General features: G+C 42.2%; 1 protein-coding gene across 2 annotated transcripts in view; it reads left to right on the top strand.

Annotated features, from left to right (window-relative positions):
* Positions 1-18138, top strand: part of LOC144374197 (palmitoyltransferase ZDHHC19-like) — a 55438-nt gene extending 37300 nt beyond the window's left edge. Inside the window, exons 8-14 of one of the 2 annotated variants that reach the window (XM_078037135.1) lie at positions 327-433; positions 886-1055; positions 1490-1595; positions 11601-11838; positions 13523-13554; positions 14039-14143; positions 17974-18138. In XM_078037135.1, the coding sequence (XP_077893261.1) occupies positions 327-433; positions 886-1055; positions 1490-1595; positions 11601-11838; positions 13523-13554; positions 14039-14125 (740 nt within the window). In that variant the 3' untranslated portion in view covers positions 14126-14143; positions 17974-18138. Of the gene's footprint in view, positions 1-326; positions 434-885; positions 1056-1489; positions 1596-7004; positions 7076-7407; positions 10778-11600; positions 11839-13522; positions 13555-14038; positions 14144-17973 lie in introns of those variants that run through there. The other variant, XM_078037136.1, reaches the window with a different exon arrangement.
* Positions 18139-20076: the final 1938 nt, after the last annotated feature.

Below are 20076 nucleotides of genomic sequence, written 5' to 3'. Positions count from 1 at the left end.
TTCCAGTTGCTTTAGAAGGGAGGACGGGCCAAGAGAGGCAGCAGGCTCTTCCAACCACGCAGTTCCCCCTTCCTCCTTCCCATTTCACACCCAACTCCAAGCACTGATCACTATTCCACAGGGGGAGCTCCATGTAGAGCTCCTGTGCTGGACAGCCCTTCTCTCTGACTGCCGCCCATCTGAGTGGTCAGCTTGCTCAACAGGGACTGGGGTTCCCCTGCCCTCCTCCTCCCCACCTTCTTGATGCCCAGTGATGCTATGGGGCTGCCCTGAGCATCAGAGTAATACAAGGGCCTCCTCCATTCCCACACCTCTCTCCCTGCCAGGCGCCTTCAAGCAGGACCCTGAGACTGTATACATGGCACGAGTGAATGGCAGGTTGTACCACATGCCCCGAACCTTCCACTGCAAAAGGTGTGACATCTGTGTGGAGGTGAGTGCTCCTCCTCCCTGTCCACTCACCAACCTATCTCCTTGCACCTGGCCAGGACCAGGAACCTCACATCATGAGTGGGCCAGGTGGGGGTATCAGACCATATTCCCAGAGTGCTTCATGTGGCACTCTGGGAACATGGTTCACAAGAGCAGACAGCTGGTAGTGGAAGGGCATTTTTTTCATCCTTTTCCAGTACTTGAGGAAATGGAGGCCCAGAGTTTTCATGTCCTGGTCCACGTGACACCAGGCAGGTCTTGTCTCTAAAGACCTCACTCAGGACAGGTGACTTGATGAGCCATGGGGTCCTAACTGTGCTCTCACTGAGATGGGAACCCTTATGTAAGGTCAACAGCAGGCGGCCTAGAGGGCTGCGTTAGGGGAGGCCCCAGGATTAGGGAGTGATGGAGGCCATTCCAGAAGGACCCTCAGACCTGTCTCCTCTCCCCTAGGAGTTCGACCACCATTGCAGGTGGGTGAATAACTGCGTGGGGCGCCGAAACATCCGGCTCTACCTGCTACTCCTCGTGTCCCTGTGCCTCTATCTGGGTACCGTGCTGGCCACCTGCGTGGTTTTCATCATATGCAGGAGGAACGTGGCGTTTTTGGACAAAATCATGACGTATCCACACACTCCCAAGGGCGCACACTGGGAAGTGCTGATGTGGTGGGGAGGGAGGGGCAAACAGCCCAGTAGGGTCAGGGTGACAGGGGAGGGGCTGATGTGGGCGGGGCTAGAGGGAGAAGTCACTTCGCAGGACCTGTGAAGGACATTTGGAAGGCCAGTGGAGTCAGGAACATGGACGAGATAGGATGCCTGTGGAGTTAAGAATCTAGGGGCCCTCAGAGTAGGGTAATGAAAGTTGAAAAGGGACAGGTGGGAGGACAGTGTGGTGGAGGGAGGTTTCCCTTGGTTGTACTGGACTAACTGTCCAGTCCATGGAGGGAGAGCCATGGGCAGTGCTACCTGGGGTGGGAGGTAAGGAGGGAGCAGTGGGGTCGAAAGCGGGCCAGGGAGGAGCTCTTCCATGGCTTCCATTCTTAGCCTGTGCACAGCATCCTAGTGGCTGTACCCACTGGGGCCCTCCTGGTCCCGCTCATCCTGCAATTGTTCATCAAGGCAGTGGCGGTGGGCACCGCAAGGCGACCCTATGAGGAGAAGGTAAGTGGTGAGTGTGTGTGCCCTTGGCTGTGTGGAGGCATCTTGCACCTCTTCAATTAGACACTTTGTGCACTTTCTCCACTGCCCTTGGCCTTGATGATGCCTCATGAGTCCTTCCAGACCCACCTCTGAAGATGCAGCTCAGATATTTCTATAACCTGGAGCTTGGGGCCATTTTGCCTCCTGGGTGCATTGCATTGAAAGCCTACTGTGTGGGCTGGGGATGTGGCTCAAGTGGTAGTGCGCTCGCCTAGCATGCGTGCGGCCAGGGTTCAATCCTCAGCACCACATACAAACAAAGATGTTGTGTCTGCCAAGAACTAAAAAGTAAATATTAAAAAATTCTTAAAAAAAAAAAGAAAGCCTACTGTGTGCTGGGTGTTCTAGGTGGTAGTTATTTGAGGGATGGGTGTAGGGGTGAGTAAGTACATCATGCACTTGTGTTGATAAGCAACCTGCCATCAGAATAACACTGGGAGACACCAGGAACACTCTGAGCAAGGGGTCAGTCCTGAGTGGTGTAGCCAACTGGAAGAGACTGGGAGTTTGGCGAAGCCCAGGCTGTAGAGGAGAACATGCCACTCTTTGTGTCCTAGGTGTGCTTTTGGAGAGGCAGACAGGAGGGCATTGACTGTGAGAGGTACAATTTTGTAGAAAGGCACAGAAATCTGAAAGTAGGGTGTTAACAGAATGATGAAGAAATGGATCCTAGTTCAAGGACAAGGTGACATGGGCAATGAGGTTGACCCTATGGGGGTCAAGATTAGAAAGGCCCAGAAAGCCAAGCTTGGAATTTTGTTTGCAAGAACTGGAAACCTGGGAGCCATGAAAAATTTTGTGAAAATGTCATTCATTGAGGGGTAATTAGAAACAGTAAATTCACCCTTTTTCATCTATAGTTAGGGATTTTGACAAATGACATTGTGTACTCCCCATCAAGATCAAGGTTAACCAGTTTCACTACCCCAGAAAATCCTTTCATCTCTTGTTGTCATTTTCTCTCCCTGAGTCCTTGTGGTTTTTCTCTTTCCGGAATCATGCATCAATGGTGTTTTGGGCTTTCTAGTCTGGCTTCATTCACTGAGCACGATGCATTTGAGATTCATCTATGTAGTTGCTCATATCAGTAGTTTATTTTCTTTTATTTCTTGTAGTATGTATTTCCCTACAGACTATTTGTACATTCACCAATTGAAGTATTTTTACTTTGCATCTAGGTTTTGGCAGAATTTTTGTTTTGTTTTTGTACCAGGGATTGAACCCAGAGGTGCTTAACCACTGAGCAACAATCCCAGCCTCACCCACCCCACAACCAGCACCCTTATGTTTTCTTTTTGAAAAATTTTTAAAATTTTGAGAAAGGGTCTTACTAAGTTGCTTAAGGCCTTCCTAAGTTACTGAGGCTTTGAACTTGTCACCCACTTGCCTTAGCCTCCCAAGCCATTAAAGTCATGGGGAACTGTGCCCAGCCAGTTTCAGGCAGTTATAAATAAAGCTGCTACAACAACCATTGATGCATAGACATGTGGACATAAGTTTTCATTTCTGTTGGGTAAATTGTTAAGGGTGGCATTGGTGAGTCATGAGATAAACTTATGGGACATTTTAGAAAACAACTCTAATGTTTCTATTTTGTACCAGCAATGAATGAGAATTCCAGTTGCTCCACATCCTCACTAGCATTTGATACTGTCATTGGTTACTATTCTTTTTTGTTTTCAAATTGTAGCCTGTCTAATAAATGAGTAGTGGTATATCACTAGGGCTCCACTCTGTATTTTCCTAATGACTAATGGTGTTGAGCATATTTTTGTGTCTTATAAGCCATAGGTATATTGATGGTGAAGTGTTTGCTCCAAACTTTGCCCATTTTAAAAAAAAACTGTGTTGTTTTCTTATTGAGTTTCAGGAGTTCTCTATACTGGATTCAGATGTATGTGTTGCAAATCTTTTCTTGCAATTCATGGCTTGACATTTTATTTTCTTCATCGCATCTTCCAAAGAGCAGGAGTCCTTAGTGTTGATGTTTTTCCAGCACTGAGGATCGAACCAGGGGTGCTCGATCACTGAGCTTCTTCCCCAGCATTCGTTGTTGTTCACTCTAAAAGGAACCTCATGTCCTGTGGAGCAGTTTCTTTGCTTTCTTCCCCATCTGTGTCTTTATTGCTTTTTCTTTGAGCATCCACTAGGAATGATATAGTGGGCATCTTTGCCCTGGGATTCCTTTAGTATGGCAATCACTTAACTAAAGGCTCTTTCAGGAAGACTGGTGGGCGGCATCAGTGGGGGAGGGGAAGCTTCAGACCCTGAGATAGCTGAACAGACAGAGGAGCCTGTCTGCTCATCACCTCCCATCCACCACTGCCATATGTGGTTCCCTCCCAGCTGTGACTCCTGTGCTTGGCCCTTATTCCTCAGCCCTGTGGTCTGCCTGTCTTCTCCTCTCTCCAGCTTCTAGTATCATCATTGACTTTTCCTAGCAGCCTGTTCCATTCCTCCATCCTGTGGTTTTTCCTGCCCTAGGTCAGGCCTTAGTCCATTGCTCTTCCTCCTCTGCTCAGAGTGAGGCCTTCCATGTCCAGGATCCCCAAGTCTCAAGGGACCTAAATGTGGTCTGCCCTCTAAGATTCACCAGACAGGGCTCCTTTCTATTAATGGCAGCACTAATTTCAGGCACTGATTTCATGCTCCAACTTTCACTCCCAGCATACTCCATTCCCTGACTGCAACTCCTCCTAGACTCGCTTGCTTGGTGGTTGGTGGCAAAGACTCTGGTGAAGACCACATAAGTTCAAATCGGAGCTCTAGAACTGAGCAGCAGGGAGACCTGGGGTATGCTACTCAGCTCCTGGTCACTCAATTTCCCTATCTGTAAAACAGGGAATTGTGGGTTAATTCATGTAAACCTCATAGAAGAGTGGATGGCACCAGAGAGTGCCCTGTGTGCTGCTGTTACATCACTACCATTCCTTCCCATGGTCATCTACACATGTTTGTGCTCATCTTAAAAGTCATACAAGTCCCAGCCTTAACATCCCAGGCCTCCACTCCACCTGTTGTACCTTCTGGGCCTTATTTCCTGAAAGAGTTGATCTTGTTCACTAGCTCCCCCTTCACTTTCTGGCCCAGCTCAGCCCAGCCCTTGCTGTCAGGATGATGCTCTCATTAATGGCCAAATTCAGCAGACATTTTCAGACTACTCTTTCTGGTCTAGACACAGCCTCTGAAACCAGAAGTCGCTGTCTCAGCACTTAACTCTCTGGGCTTCTCCTCTGCATGTACCTGGGTGGTGTGAGCTGGGTTGCCTACATGGTTCCCATGATACTCTCTCTATGCTCTACCCTTTCCACTCCCCTTGGTGCACAGGGCCTCAGGTTGCAGCTGCCCTCACCCACTGAAAGTAGGCTGGCCATGCTGTTTGCGGTGTGCTTTCCATCCCCAGTGCAGAGACGGGGCTTTGTTTTTTTGCTACTCGGTATTAAACCCAGGGGCACTTTACCACTGAGCTACATTCCCAGTCCCTGCTACTTTTTATTATGAATCAGGGTCTCACTAAGTTGCTGAGGCTGGTCTCAAACCTGCCTTAGTTTCCCAAATCACTGGGATTACAGGTGTGTGCCACCCTTCCTGGTTGGACCCAAGCATTTTTGATGCCCTGAAATATTTCTGATGGGGGTGCATCTCCGTGGTAGAGTGTGTGCTTAGCATGTGCAAGGCCCTGAATTCTTCAATCCCCAGCACACAGAGAAAAGACATCTGAATCAATGAGTGAACCATCAAACAGAAGAACCAACATTTGGGGATAGAAGGAAAGAGGAAAGGAACAGAGAGAAGAATTGTGTCCGGACCCCCCAGGATAAGGAGAAGGAGAGACAACAGGAAGTTGGGCAGAAGATGGGGCAAGAAGAAGATGCTGCTGAATTTTGGTTCTGTGGAGTGTGAGGGTGTTTGAGACACAGAATTGGAACAGGAGCCCCAAGAGTGGAGCCAGTGAGAGAGGCTGGTCTGGGTGCCTCAGAGATGTTGGATTCCAGTTGTGTGTGATAGGGTCCCATGTGGGGGGAGGACGGTATTCACATTTACTGCTCAGTTCTTACAAATTTACTATCATTCCTTAAACATTTTCTATACTTTATGTACAATCAATATTTTCTACACATGATATATATCTAATCAAATATTCTTTCTCAAAGTTTAAAGATTCTGTAATTTTTTAATGCTCTGCTATTAGTTTATTTCTTCTGGTACTAGGGATTGAACCCACAGGTGCTTTACCACCAAAGCTGCATCCCTAATCCTTGCTCTATTTTGTTTTGAGATAGGGTGTCACTAAATTGTTGAGGGCCTTGCTAAGTTGTTGAGGCTGGCCTTGAACTTGTGATCCTCAGCCTCAAAATCCCAATTCCCTGGGGTTACAGGTGTGTGACACTGTACCTGGTGGTATACTCATTTCTTATGTGCTGTGAACACCTTAAAGGAAGCAGAACCTCATAGAGGACATTGATTTGAGTTGCTTTTTTGGACATATTCCAGAGCTGTTCTGATGTGGAATCATCTTTCCTTTGGCAGAGGAGAGTGTTGAAGATGAAAGTCTTCATGTGTAGGCCATTGGAGACTTGGGGTGGATAGAGGTGCTGCTGGGCCACTTTCTACTATAACAGAGTATTTTCTACCTAAAGCTCATGAAGTTGGGGTGAAACTCAACCTGTTCTGGAAGGAGGAGTGGTTGAGGCTGATGGATGGACTCAGGGGAAAGAGAAAGTAGAATAAGGGAGAGGAGAAGCCAGTCAGAGTCCTGGGAAGGACATGACCTTTGAGCTTGGCCTTTCCTGCTTTGTGTACTGAAGGTCTTCAGCTCAGATTTTCTTGGAAAATCTGATTTTTGACTAGGGAAATATGTCTGGGCATCCCCTGCTGCCACTGGTCTCCCAGATAGTGAAACTGAATGAAGGTAGATTTTTAGAAAAATCGAGTGGTAAGACAGTCAAGTGGGAGTGGGGTGGTGACATGATCTTTGGATCAGTTGAGCAGAACACCAGGAGACAGACCTTAAAAGGTACCTGGAAGGATGAGGTGAGAGGACAGGTGAGGCCAATGGAGACAGAGCAAGGATCCTGCAAAGGGAAGCACTAGGGGTTGAGAGCCCTGAGAAGGCAGGAGAGGTGGGTGCTCGGTCAGCACTGTCTGGGGACAGCTGCTCACAAGTGGGTCGAGGGAGGTCACGCTTCCTGGGAGCCTGGGAAGACAAGAGGCCCTGGGTCACTCTTGGGCACTCCTGTACCTAGAGCCTGGCCACAGGCCCAGGTTGAGCCCTGGATTGACTGACCAACTTAGCAAGTGTCCCTGAGAGATGACCGTACCCAGTCCTGCTGATTCTGAGCTCCTCTTCCCTTCCTCATCTCCCTCCAGTATGACAAGGCATTCAATGTGGGCTGCCCAACAAACTGTTACATCGCACTCTGTGCACCCTTGGGACCTAAGTAAGTTGGTAAACCAAGGGCTCAAGTGGTGGACCCTGGGGCTGGTGGGGGGAGTGAAGCTTGGTCTAGTTCCCTGGTCCCTGTCCCCAGCTCCCAGCCTTAACACTCCTGTTCCTTTCCTTTGGGATTTTCTCCAGGGCACTCTGGGAGTTTCTGGGAATTTCACTCTTCCTTGGTGTTGTAGGTTCTTGCCCCAAGAAATGTGCTTGAGGGGAATGGCAGCCTGGATAAGGCTCCTGGGCTCTGTGCTTTCCCAGATGAGGGTGAGAGTGGTCAGGGAGACCAGGCCAAGGTGGGTAGTGACTCCTTGCATTTGGCCTGTTGCTTCCCAGGTACATGTCCGAGGCGGTCTGCATTCAGGTGGACCAGGGGACCAACTGGGGGCCAATAGAACACCTTAAAGACCTCCTTTGGCCCAGGTGCACCACTCAGGCCCCCCCAAGGAGTGACAAGGCTGCACCTGTACAGAAGGAAAGGAGTATCGGGTGTGCTTTGAATCATGAGGATCTGTGGTTGCACATGTGTTGGGGGAAGCCCCGGATGTAGGGCTGGCCCTGAAGCTGAAGCACTTGGAGCATAAGGAGTGGGATTATGGACCTGGAGGGTGCAGGGTCCAGGTCACAGGGCTTCAGAGCACACCCAGGTGTCCCTGGATAGAGAAAGAGAAAAGACTGAAACACACTTTCTGGTTGGCTTGGTGCCAGTCCTTACTTTTTTGGTCCCCAGTTTCCTCATCTATTAATGAGGACTGAGACTAATCTAGTAGTTTATGTTTTAAAGAAAATTCTGTTTCTTTTATATGTGTTTGTGTATGTGTGGTGTATGTGTGCATGTGTGTATGTATGTACATGTATAAATATCAGTTGTAGATGGACACATATATTTATTTTATTTGTTTATTTTTATGTGATGCCATGGATTGAACCTAGTTCCTCATGCATGCGAGGCAAGCACTCTACCCCAGAGCCACAACCCCAGCACTCCAGATTCTTTATTTATGGAAATTTTTGACATACAATGTGAAACATTTGTGTGGAGCATTAGGTGTACAGTGGGGTGGGTAACCCACAGTGTCCCCCATGGTCTCTTGCAGTAATGTGGTGCCAGCCCTCTCCCTTGTCCTGACTCTTGGCACCAAGGGACTTGACTGTGAGTTGTGGGGTGGAGGGTAGGGAGATCCCCCATGTACTGACTCTGTGTTTACCTTCTGATCAGCCCAGTGGTGCATTGGGAGGCTTCCAAGGGAGGCTTGGCCTCCTATTCTCCCTTCACACCCAGCAATGCCAGGACAAGCACCAGAAGTTCATCTCCTGAGCCCCATGTGGGGGTCTCTTGTTCCTGAGCCCTCACTCCCCTGTTGAGAGTGCCAAGAACCCCATGTCTGTTATATACACATGTTTGGTGCTGCTTCCTATGGCAGCTGTGCCTATGTGTCCTAGGTTCAGGGAAGTGTGGGTGGAGGCTCTGAGGGGCTGGGACAGAGCCCTCCTGGAAGGGAAGATCCTTGCTCTCTGGAGACTCAAGCTCATGAACCAACACTGCCTGACTCTTGGCCGGAAAGGATTCCATATAATAGGAAGGGAACTTGTTTATTATGAGTCCTAATAGGCTATTAGATTAGTCAGAAATTACAAAGTTTCAGTTAAACATGAGTAAGTTTTGGAGATATAATGGTCAATAAGGTTGTTCCAGTTAATTTACTGCACACTTGAAAAGTGATAATACAGTTGGGCACAGGAGTGCCCATCTATAAGCTCAGCTACTCAAGAAACTGAGGCAGGAGGATCACAAGTCAAGGATCAGTAACTTAAAGAGAATTGTGTTCTTTATCAAAAAAAAAGTTTTGGGGATGTAGGTCAATGGTAACACACCCCTGAATTCAATCCTCAGATGTGGAAAAGGAAAGAAAAATTGACCATCAGTTTTGTGGGTTTTCTGTTTGTTTGAGGTGGAGTTCCCAGTATATTGGCCAGGCCAGTCTTGAACTTCTGAGTTCAAGCAAACCTCCTATGTAAGTGTGCTGAGTCCTGGAAGGCAGGTGTGCACCACTGGACTGGCTAGAAAAGGGATTGTAAACTGGGTTTGGTGGCACATGACTGATTCCAGCAACTCAGGAACTCAGGCAGCTTTAGGCCAGCCTCTGCAATTAGCAAGACTGTATCTCAAAATAAGAACAGCTAGGGATAAAGCCAAGTGGTAGGATGTCCTTAGGCTCAACCCCCCAGTGCTGGGGGAAAGTGTACAAACATACACACACACGCACACACACATACACATAGATATAAAGATATATATATATTTCATTATATAGGAGGATTAGGAGATTTTAGATTTCTGCTTTGGGGCTAGTATGAATAAGCATGAAAACTCATGTCCTTGAGCATGCTAGGCAAGAGCTCTACCATTGAGCCACACCAGAGACCTTACATTTAAATTTGGGTTATTTTCTCACTGTTAGTTATTAGAGTACCCCACTTTTATCTCTTTTTTTTTTTCCATTTTTTTGTGGTATGAGGTGGGGCTTCCTCTGATGCTCAGACTGGTCTCAAATTTGTGGGCTGCAGTGACTCTCCTGCTCCTGATTTCTGAGCAGGGGGGATTACAGGTGCATGCCACCACACTTGGCTGTACAATCTCATATTGATAAGACATTTTACATGGGATAGGAATCCCAGAATAAAAAAGAGCAATTTAAGATGACTGGGCATAGTGATGTCTGCCTATCATCCCAGTAGCTCAGGAGGCTTAGGGAGAAGGATCATAAGTTAGAGACCAGCCTGGGCAGTTTTAGCAAGACCCTATCTCAAAGTAAAAAGGGCTGGGAATGTAGCTCAGTGGTATAATGCTCCTGGCTTCAATACCTAGTACTTCCAAAAGCAAATTAAAGAATAAAAACATTATGGCTGGGGATGTGGCTCACTGTTACAGTGCTTGCCCAGCAGGCATGAAGCCCTGGGTTAGAGCATTAGTACTACATAAAAATAAATAAAATAAAGGTATTGTGTCCATCTACAACTAATATTTTTATTAAAAATAAACATGAAAGCTTGGCTTTGTGGCACATGCCTGTATTTCCAGCTACTCTGCAGACTGATACAAAAAGATAACTTGAGTCCATGAGTTTGAGATAAGCCTGGGGAAAATGGTGAGACCGTAAATCCTGAATAATAATAGTAATAATAATCATCATAATAATAACTTGTGTAGCCAAGCACGTTGGTTGGTTCACCCTTGTAATCCCAGAGGCTCCAGGTAGTGGTAGGATGATCACAGGTTTCATGCAGGTGTTGGCGTCTTAACAAGACTCTTGTCCCAAATTTGCAAAAGGGTAGAGGGACTGGGGATGAAGCTCAGTGTTAAAACACCCCTGGATGCAGTCCCCAGTCCAGCAGATGGGGGTGGAAAAAAGCCAATTTGACTCCATAACATTAAGAACTTGGGACTACAGGTAACTTGTGGTAATGTTTAGCAGGTGCTTACCAGCTTGATGCCCTGGGTTTAATCCCAAATACCAAACAGCAAAAAAAAAAAAAAAAAAAAATTAAAAATCCTTTATGTGTATATCCCAAATCACAAATGAATATCGTACTTTTTCACATACATACATTTTGACTCAGAAATGGAATGTTTAGCATGTGTGTCTTTGGGGAACCAGAGAACAGCACATATTATGGGTTTTGTCCCATTATTTAGCTAGCAAAATGTATTCAAAATCAACTCAAATATCATTAGTAGTAAATTGGTTAAAAATATGGCATGACCATGTAATGTACTACAAGATTATTTGAAATGAATTTAGGGGAAAAATTTTGTAATGTTTTCCTGGGTTCAGTAGGGCATGATTGTAATCCCAGCAGCTTGTGAGACTGATTTAGGAGGTTTGCAAGTTCAAAGCCAGACTCAGCAACTAAGCGAGGAACTAAGCAATTTACTGAGACCCTGTCTCAAAAAATAAAAAGGCTGAAGGTATGGCTGAGTGGTTGAGTGCCCCTGAATTCAATCCCTGGTACTCCTCCTCCTCCCCACCAAAAAAGATCTGAAACAGTAATCACTGTATAAAGTGGGTTCTTGGTTTCAAATCCCTACATTTGTATTCCCTGAATTGCTGAGGTTGGAATGGACATGCCGTCCTGGGTTCTCTGTCTAAGCCTAGGGAAGAACCAGACATAAGAAAGGATCCTTCTTTCTGTCTGCTGTCTCCTGACTTTTGCTCATGGCTTAAGCCTTTTCAATTAGGAGCTACTCTGGTGGGTGATGAACAAGGGGAAATACAGGTTTGACAGTTCTGTCCCTCTCCCCAAACAAACCCAGCAATCCATTCCCATTCCTCTGTTTGGACCTTTCCTGTTGATTTGCAAAATAAATATGGAAAAGTAGAGTTTTAGAAAAGGAGACCATTTAGAATTTAGTCAAATCTAAAATTATGTGTATGGGTTTGTTTTATGTATGTTGATATTTGTGTCTGAAAATTGATGGTATTAGAGCAATTCAAACCACAACTCATGTCTGAATTTCCCTTTGTTAGGGCATGCCAGAGCAGGGGGCTCAGTTGCCACAAACCTTCAGGGTCCTCAAAGGAAAGCCAACGGAGCATCCTCTAGCTGTGCAGGGTGTCAACAAGTATTATAACGCCAGCACCTTGAAGAAGAAAAATCTCAGATGTCCTCCTACTGGTGAGACCTCAGACAGTGGTAAAAGACTGAATCCCATGGAAACTTGTGAAGCACTGATAGATAAAAAGATCATTTCTGGAAAAATAAAAGGTAAACTGTATTGTTCCTACTTTCTCCTACATAGATACTGCTTTTTGTCAACTCTCGGGAAGGCTCTTGAACATCATCTGGAGATTGAGGATTTCATTGATCTCATAATTTTGTTACAAATGGAATTGGATCTGTTACATTTTCCTCCATATTTCTTATACATTATAATTCAACATGATAGTGGGATTCACAATTGTTCCATGTTGTTACATTTACTTGGGGTTTTCTTTTCCTCCTCATGGGTTTAAATGATTTTTAGTTGAGAAAGAAAAAGTGTGGATTTCTAGACATGTTTATGGTTTATGCTAGAGATATGTTTTTTGTCATTGGCCTAGAAGGAATTCTTGTTTATAAATGCATAGACCTTGAAATAAAATCATTTTCTATTCAAAAATTACATTCAAATACATAAAAATAAATACCTTACCTCAAAGAAGTACTTATTCCTCAGAAATAGAATCTAAGTGGGTAAGAGTTGAAGTATACTGGGTTTTTAAAAACAGTTTGTGTAAGGCAGCATCGGAATGAAGTCCACATGGTGCAGTTGGTTGACTGATCCCTGGTATGTCTTTGGAGATTTATTTAGACTCTCCTTCTCCACGCTGGTTCTCCTGCTTTCACTTCTTTGCACTATACATTAAAAGGTGCAAAATCATTTCTCCAATTTCTCTCTGGGTAGATTTTGCCCATAACAACCCCAAGATTCATAATTTTTATTTAATATGTTTTCCATCTCTAAAGTCATATATATATTTTTTAAAAAATAATCTAAGTATGCAAAAATCATATGTGGTTGGATTAATTATGTTTAATGTGTTTACATCATCACAGAGATAAAGGCTATGTTTAAAAAAGAAGTAGACTTCTTTTCAAGTAATACTGATCTTGACTTTTTCTATAAAAAAACTTACCTGGTATCCTTAGGAAAACATCTTACTTTTACCTAGAACTTCTGTGTCAACTAGTAAGTTGCATTTTACAAAGAAACAAACCATGTCAAATATAATTCTTTTCCCAGTTGCCATGTTTGGTGGCTTTATATCCCTTGCTCCTTCGTACTCAAGAATATTTATCAAATCACGTTTACTGCTTAAGAAAGTATCTTAAACAAGGAATGTTTTATTTTAATACAACTTGGGTGGGTATGGTTTTCATTACACTTTGGTGGGGGCAGGGTACCGGGGATTGAACCCAGGGGCACTCAATCCCTGAACCACATCCCCAGCTCTATTTTGTATCTTATGTAGAGGCAGGGTCGCATTGAGTTTCTAAGCACCTAGCTAAATTGCTGAGGCTGGCTTGGAACACAAGATCATCCTGTCTCTGCCTCTTGAGCCCCTTGGATTATAGGCATGGAATTACCAGGCCAGGACTCCATTACATTTTAATAACTTGATTGAAGTATAATTTACATTCCATGAAATCCAGTCATTTGAATGATCAACTCAGGTTTTTCAAAATGTGTTTTTAAGGTTTCATTAAGATTAAAGAGTTATTAGCTGAGTCTTATATAAATTTTATTTTTAAGTTACTATTACTATCATATTTCTAGATAAGTAATTCTGCTTAAAATGAAATCGGTTTTAACACATTTCACTTGCTCCTGTTTTATATTATTTTTCTTTTTGTCATAGAAACGTTTTCTGTGGTAAATTGTTAACATTCCTTTCTCTTTCATTTTCAGAGAAGGATTGCTTCCCTTCTGGAACACCTGCAGTAAGTTGATGATGTATTTCTTATAGTTCTTGCTTTAATTAAGGTTACCAAAAGAAACCTGTTTTTAATTTTTTTTTTAATTTCTAAAATAAGAGGTTGGACTGGGGTTGTGGCTTAGTCGTAGTGTGCTTGCCTGGCATGCATGAGGCACTGGGTTCGATTCTCAGCACCACATACAAATAAATAAAATAAAGGTTCATCAACAACTTTAAAAAAATATTTAAAAAAATAAAATGAAGTAAAGAAATATTTAATGTTTCTAAATAGCACTCAAGAATATTTATCATATATGCTTATTTACTTTTCCATATTTCAGAAAATCATCTTTATTTTTTAATTGAATATATTGTAACCAGTGAGTTTTAGTCATTTAAAAATTAGCTATGGAAAAATAACTTCTTAAAGTTTGTTTAATAAAAGGAGACCTGGTCACATGTTAATCTTTGTCTTTTCCTGGCTTGTCTTCCTTTGCTCCTGAACACAGCTGAACACCAAGGTGCCGGAAACATTAGCAATAGTAATGGAGGAAGATGATGGTGATGGAGAGGTGCAGCCTTTCACTGTCCCATGACATGGCCATACAAGACAAGTGAGTGACTAATGACCCTGGTGTGCACATCTGTGCATGTGTGTTGAAAAAACTGCTGTTTGCATTTGACTTTCAGAGATAATTTCAAAAAGCTTCAAGTTTGAAATATTTTACTCTGAGAAGATTAATTTAAGATTAAATTAAAGTTTTCACCTAAAGAGTACTCATCAAAAACCACTTTTTTGAAAAATAAAAATCGATGGCTTCTTTAAAAGTTAGAATACTTAACTCACTGCTTTTTTCTTTCCATGTTTTGTCCTCTTTTCCAGAGAGGTCATCTATTGCTCTGTTTTTTCTTTGTTTCATAATGTGGGTAACTCTTCTACCTAAAACGTAGATCTTTCCTCTTCCCCAGATTATGTACTCTATTTCTCATTTTGACATTTCTCTCAAAGCCTTGATGGCATTTGAAAGACAGTTGAGAGTGAAATTCCTCCCCAGCTGAGGAGAATTTCAACAGTAATGAGCTCAGGTGGAGCCAGGGAGAGAAGTAGTAAGGGGGCTGGACTGTGATGTGGTGGCTCTGAGGACTGCCATTGGATTCCCATCTCATGACAGAAGGCTGTGTTTTCTATATTCCTTACAACTGGCTTTTTGAAGTGAAAGGGAGGGGTAGGCATTATATTTGTTAAAATATTTTGAGACTTGATTAATGATAGATTATTTTAGTGGAAACTACCACAGTGAAACATAAAGATAGAAATGAAAACTTTTAAATGCAATAGCATCAGTAAGCTGTGATACAGTTTCAAGGGTTTTCATCATGTGTATTGAATTTCTGATAGAAAAAACTAACCCAGAAATGTATGTCCCAAAAGCTAAATAATAGCTTCCTCAAATAAAGTAAAGTCAAAAGTACTTCTACCTACCTGAAAAAATAAATGTCTGTCTGTTATAAAAGTATCTTTAAAAGATAAAACCATTTAAATAAAAATAGTAACAGTGGAGGCAGGAGGTATGCATTAGTAAAATGACAATAAGAGCATCCGGGCCAAGAACAACCACCCTAAGATTCTTGTTCTGTGTGACATGGTGTGTCATGTGATAGTCGAGTGTGATCATTGAAAGATGCAAACATTCAATAATAAGATGGAGTCTTAGCTAATCACTAAGGAAAGAAAGAATAAAAAAGTGAAAAATGAGAGATGGAGCAACAGGAATACTCCTGCATTGCTAATGGGAGGCTCCACTCCAGAAGAGGGTTTTTTCAGTTTCCCACAAAATGAAACATGACCTTACCACATAACCCAGCAATGTGTTTCTAGGTATTTACCCCCATGCATTGAGATGTGTCCACACATAAACCTGTGCAAAATTTTTATAGCATCTTTATTCATATTTGCTAAATCTGGAACAAGATGTGTTTCAAAAAGTGAATGTGAGGACTGTGTGCAGTTCAGTGGTAGAGCACATGGCTAGCCTGCTGAGGCCCTGGATTCCATCCCCAGCACCACAATATAAACAAAAGAAATCCAATGTATGTGCTACATCCATACAGTAGAATAGTATTCATGGATTAAAACTGAGATATCATAACACCAAAAGGCATGAAAGAATTTTATCTTATCTCTTTATTTATAACAGGGAAATAACTTGGATAATTGACTACATGCCTATGGTGTGGGCATATTATTCTCTGAAAGATCTTTAAGAGCATAGTGCTTAGTGTTGCCCTTCCATCTAAAGGGGCTAGATGCTCTCCAATTCCAAGTGTAGCGTGTGGGCTAGAAGTGTTCAATCCATGGTAGGGTACTTGCCTAGCATGTAATTTAGGACATCTCAAGTATGAGGAGTTTTAAAAAATCATTGATTGCAGGGATTCAGGGGTGTGAAGAGGATGAGTAGTAGGTTTTTAGGGCAGTGAATTTATTTAGTATGATGTTATAATGGTAGATACACAGGACGATATTCATTTTTCAAATCCCATAGAATTATATAACCCAATAGAAAGAGTGAACTCTAATGTCAAGTGTTAGCTTTGGATTAATAGACGTAAGTTCGTATTTGTTCATTTGTGGTAGAGTGCTTGCCCGACATATACGAGTCCCCATGGTTCAAGCCCCAGCACCTCCAAAAATCAACAAAAGTGTATTAATATATAGATATGTATCCACAATAGGTATCATTGTAGTAAGTATACTGCACTGTAATGCAAGATATCAATAAGAAAATGAGGGGCCAACATGGGAAAATTTCAGGATCCACATTTTAAGACCCAGTATGCATTTGGAAAAAGCATTTGCAAGGCTATCTAGTTGTCTTTTCAGTTTTGGAGAAGGTCAGCGGGATCCCTTAAGTGTCCTTCCTGTGTCAGAGGCAACTTAGCGAGGGTCCCTATTGTCTGCTCACTTTTAAACCTAAAATTTATACTAAAAAATCCATTAATTAGAAATAATTTCACTTCTAGAAACTTAAAGGTAATAATCAAAAATTAAAGAATACAAAGATTTTATAAAGGGGATTGGTTAAATTATGAAAACACCCATATTAAGGCACTATTCAATTTAGCCATTAGAATCATTTTATGGTCAGTTTTTAGGAATGATGTAACTGGCATATAGCTTTTGAAGGAAGAGAGTGTCAGTATATCCAAATCATTTTGAAATGTGACTTTTAAAAAGCTTGTGAAGTTTTAACAGGATAGTCCATATTGATAGAAGGATTGTCATCATTTTTCTTAATACTTTTATGCATCCCAGGTTGATTTTGTTTTCTTTAAGCAAATGTATTGTATTTATACTTAACCCAGAAAAGATGAAGCTGCCAGGCCTTGGGGGCACACACCTGTAATCTCATCTTCTGGAGAGGCTCAGGCAGGAGGATCTCAAATTGGAGCCTGCCTGGGCCACTTAGAGATACCCTGTCTCCAAATAAAGTGAAAAGAGGGCTGGTGTATAGCTCAGTGGGAGAGCACTTATTTGCCTAGCATATTCCTGGGTTCAGTTCCTGCACCACCTCCTACAAAGAAAGGGCAGTGGTGGGGGGAGTTGGTGAAGAAAGAATTGAGGGAGGAAAGGAGGGAAGTTGAAGAAGGAGGAGGAGGAGGAGGAAGAAGAGGAGGAGGAGGAGAAGGAAGAGGAGGAGGAGGAGGAGAAACAATAAAGGAAGGGGAAGGCGGGAGGATACAAAATTCAAGCAGGAAGAGAGAATGATAACCTCATTTTACTCACTGTAGTATTTATAGTGATTTTCTTTGTAGAATGCAGAGGGGCTAGAGATGTTGTTCAGTGGTAGAGTGCTTTGCCAGCATGCACAAGGCCCTGAGTTTGGTTCTAACACCACACACACACACACACATACACACACACACACACACACACACACACACACACACTCAAAATAGTTCCAGTAACTTGATAAATTATATTATAACTTGTTGAGCTACCTTATAAATGTCATAAATGCTATACTCAATGGTTGTACACCTGTGATCCCAGTGACTGGGGAGCCTAAAGAGGGAGGATCACAAGTTTAAGTCCAGCCTTAAGAAGTGGGGTAGACCCTATCTGAAAAATTTAAAAGAAGGTTTAGGGATGTAGTTCACTGGTAAAGCCACCATGGGTTCAATCAAATATCGTGTCCTTTTGATACTGACATGAGTGTATTAATGGTCTGTTTAACTGTTGACTTTCAGAATTTAGAACAATTAAAAACAACTGTTTTCCAAACAGCTTATAAAAGTTATGGTTGTGACTAAGAGAGGTTTGGGGCAGGTATTAAAATATGGGTTGTTTAAGTCAACTGTATTCATAAGTAGTCTTCAGGCCTTAGTTGAAAGTACATAAAATGTTTTGCTTCTAAATTATGCACTTTTTATTTTCTCTTTGCAGTACCCACTCCTGAACATGGTGAAATGGCTCACAAGTTAATGCCTCACATCTTGGGAGCCAAGGAGGTTCTCAAGAAAAAAAACTATGAATGGCATCCTACTCTTTTAATTTTCTGGAAAGGAAAATGTTAAAAATTTTAATAATTAAAGGGTTCATTGTTTTAAAGGACTGGTACCATTAAATTTGCCATTTTAGCCCTATTAAGTGGACAACTCAGAGGCATTAATTACACTCACAATATTGTACAACCTTCTGTTTCCAGCACACTTTTGTCCCTCCAAACAGAAGCTCTACCACCATGTAAGTAAGAACTCCCATTCCTCCTCCTCCACCCCTGGCTGCCACCATTCTTTTTTCTTTTCTTTTATTTGTTCTAATTAGTTATACATGGCAGTAGAAGGCACTTTCACACATCATACACAAATGGAGTATAGTTTCTCATGTTTCTGGTTGTACGTGATGTAGAATCACATCAGTCATGTGGTCACACATGCACCTAGGGCAATAATGTCTACTCTTCTTCCCACCCCATACCTGGCTCCCCTCCTTTCCCTCCCCTCTGCCTAATCCAAAGTAACTTCATTCTTCCATAGCCACGCTCCTTATTGTGAATTAGTGTCAAATATCATAGAAAACATTTAAACTGTGGTTTTTGGAATTGGCCTATTTTGCTTACTATGATATTCTTAACTTCCACTCATTTACTGGCAGATGCCATCACTTTGTTCTTCTTTAAAACTGAATAATATTCCATTGTGCATATTGACCACATTTTCTTTATCTGTTCCTGTGTTTAAGGACACTCAGGTTGGTTCCATAGTAAAACTCTTGTGAGTTGAGCTACTTTATAGCATTGATGTGGCTGCATCACTGTAGTATGCTGATTTTAAGTCTATTGGAAATAGACTGAGAAGTGGGATAACTGGGTCAATTGGTGGTTTCATTCCAAGTTTTCTGAGGAATCTCCATACTGCTTTCCATGATGATTACATCAATTTGCAGTTCTACCAGCAATCTATGAGTGGGTCTTTTCCCCTACATCCTCACCAACATTTATTTTTGCTTGCCTTCTTGATAATTGCCATTCTGACTGAAGTGAAATGAAATCTGAGAGTAGTTTTGATTTGTATTTCTTGAATTGCTAGAGATGTTGAAATTTTTTTCACATATTTGTTGATGAACATACATCTTCTGAGAATTGTCTGCTCAGTTCCTTAGACCATTTATTGATTGGGTTATTTGGTTCGGGGATGTTAAGATTTTTGAAATCTTTATATATCCTGGAAGTGAGTGCTCTATCTGATATGTGTGTAGTAAAGATGTTCTGCTACTCTGTGGGCTCTCTCTTCACATTGTTGATCATTCCCTTTGCTGAGAAGAAGCTTCTGAGTTTGAATCCATCCCATTCATTGGTAAGGAATATCATTTTATGGCCCAGAATATGATCTGTTTCAATTAATTTATGAAGTGCCCTTAAAGGGAACGAGAGTTCTGTAGTTGTTGGGTGTTGTATTATATAACATCAGTTAGGCTGAGGTAGTTGATACTGTTCCTCCATCCTTCTATTTACCCATTTAATGTATTTACTGAGAGGCACGTATCAAAATCTCCTGCAATGGTTGGTAACTGTTTCTCCCTTTCATTCTGTTGATTTTTGTTTTATATATTTTGAAGCTCTGTTACTTAGTGCAAGAGCATTAATTATTGTCATATCTTTCTTCAGGATTTCTATTTATGCTAATACTTTTGCAGTTTATTTTATCTTATATTAATACAGCAGTTTCAACTTTTCGTTCTTTATTTTTGCATTATTATTTTCCTGACTTTTTAACTTTCAATCTATCTGTATCTTTAGATTTTAAGCACATCTCTTGTAGCCATGATTAAGTCTTGATTTTTTAACCCATTCTGATAATCTCTGCCTTTTAACTAGGTGTTTAATTCATTCTGTCCAATGTACTACTGATATATTTGGACTTAGGCCTCATATTTTGCTCTTTGGTTCCTGTTTGTACCATCTGACCTCTGCTCTTCTGTTCTTACTTTTCTGCAGTCTTAAATTTTAACCATCAACTTAGAATTAATGTCTTTATTTAAAATGTA

Source organism: Ictidomys tridecemlineatus, unplaced genomic scaffold (genome assembly GCF_052094955.1).
Source record: "Ictidomys tridecemlineatus isolate mIctTri1 unplaced genomic scaffold, mIctTri1.hap1 Scaffold_61, whole genome shotgun sequence".
NCBI classification, from domain to species: domain Eukaryota; kingdom Metazoa; phylum Chordata; class Mammalia; order Rodentia; family Sciuridae; genus Ictidomys; species Ictidomys tridecemlineatus.
The sequence above is the reverse complement of the archived record's forward strand: the minus strand, read 5'-3'. Positions and strand labels throughout refer to the sequence as shown.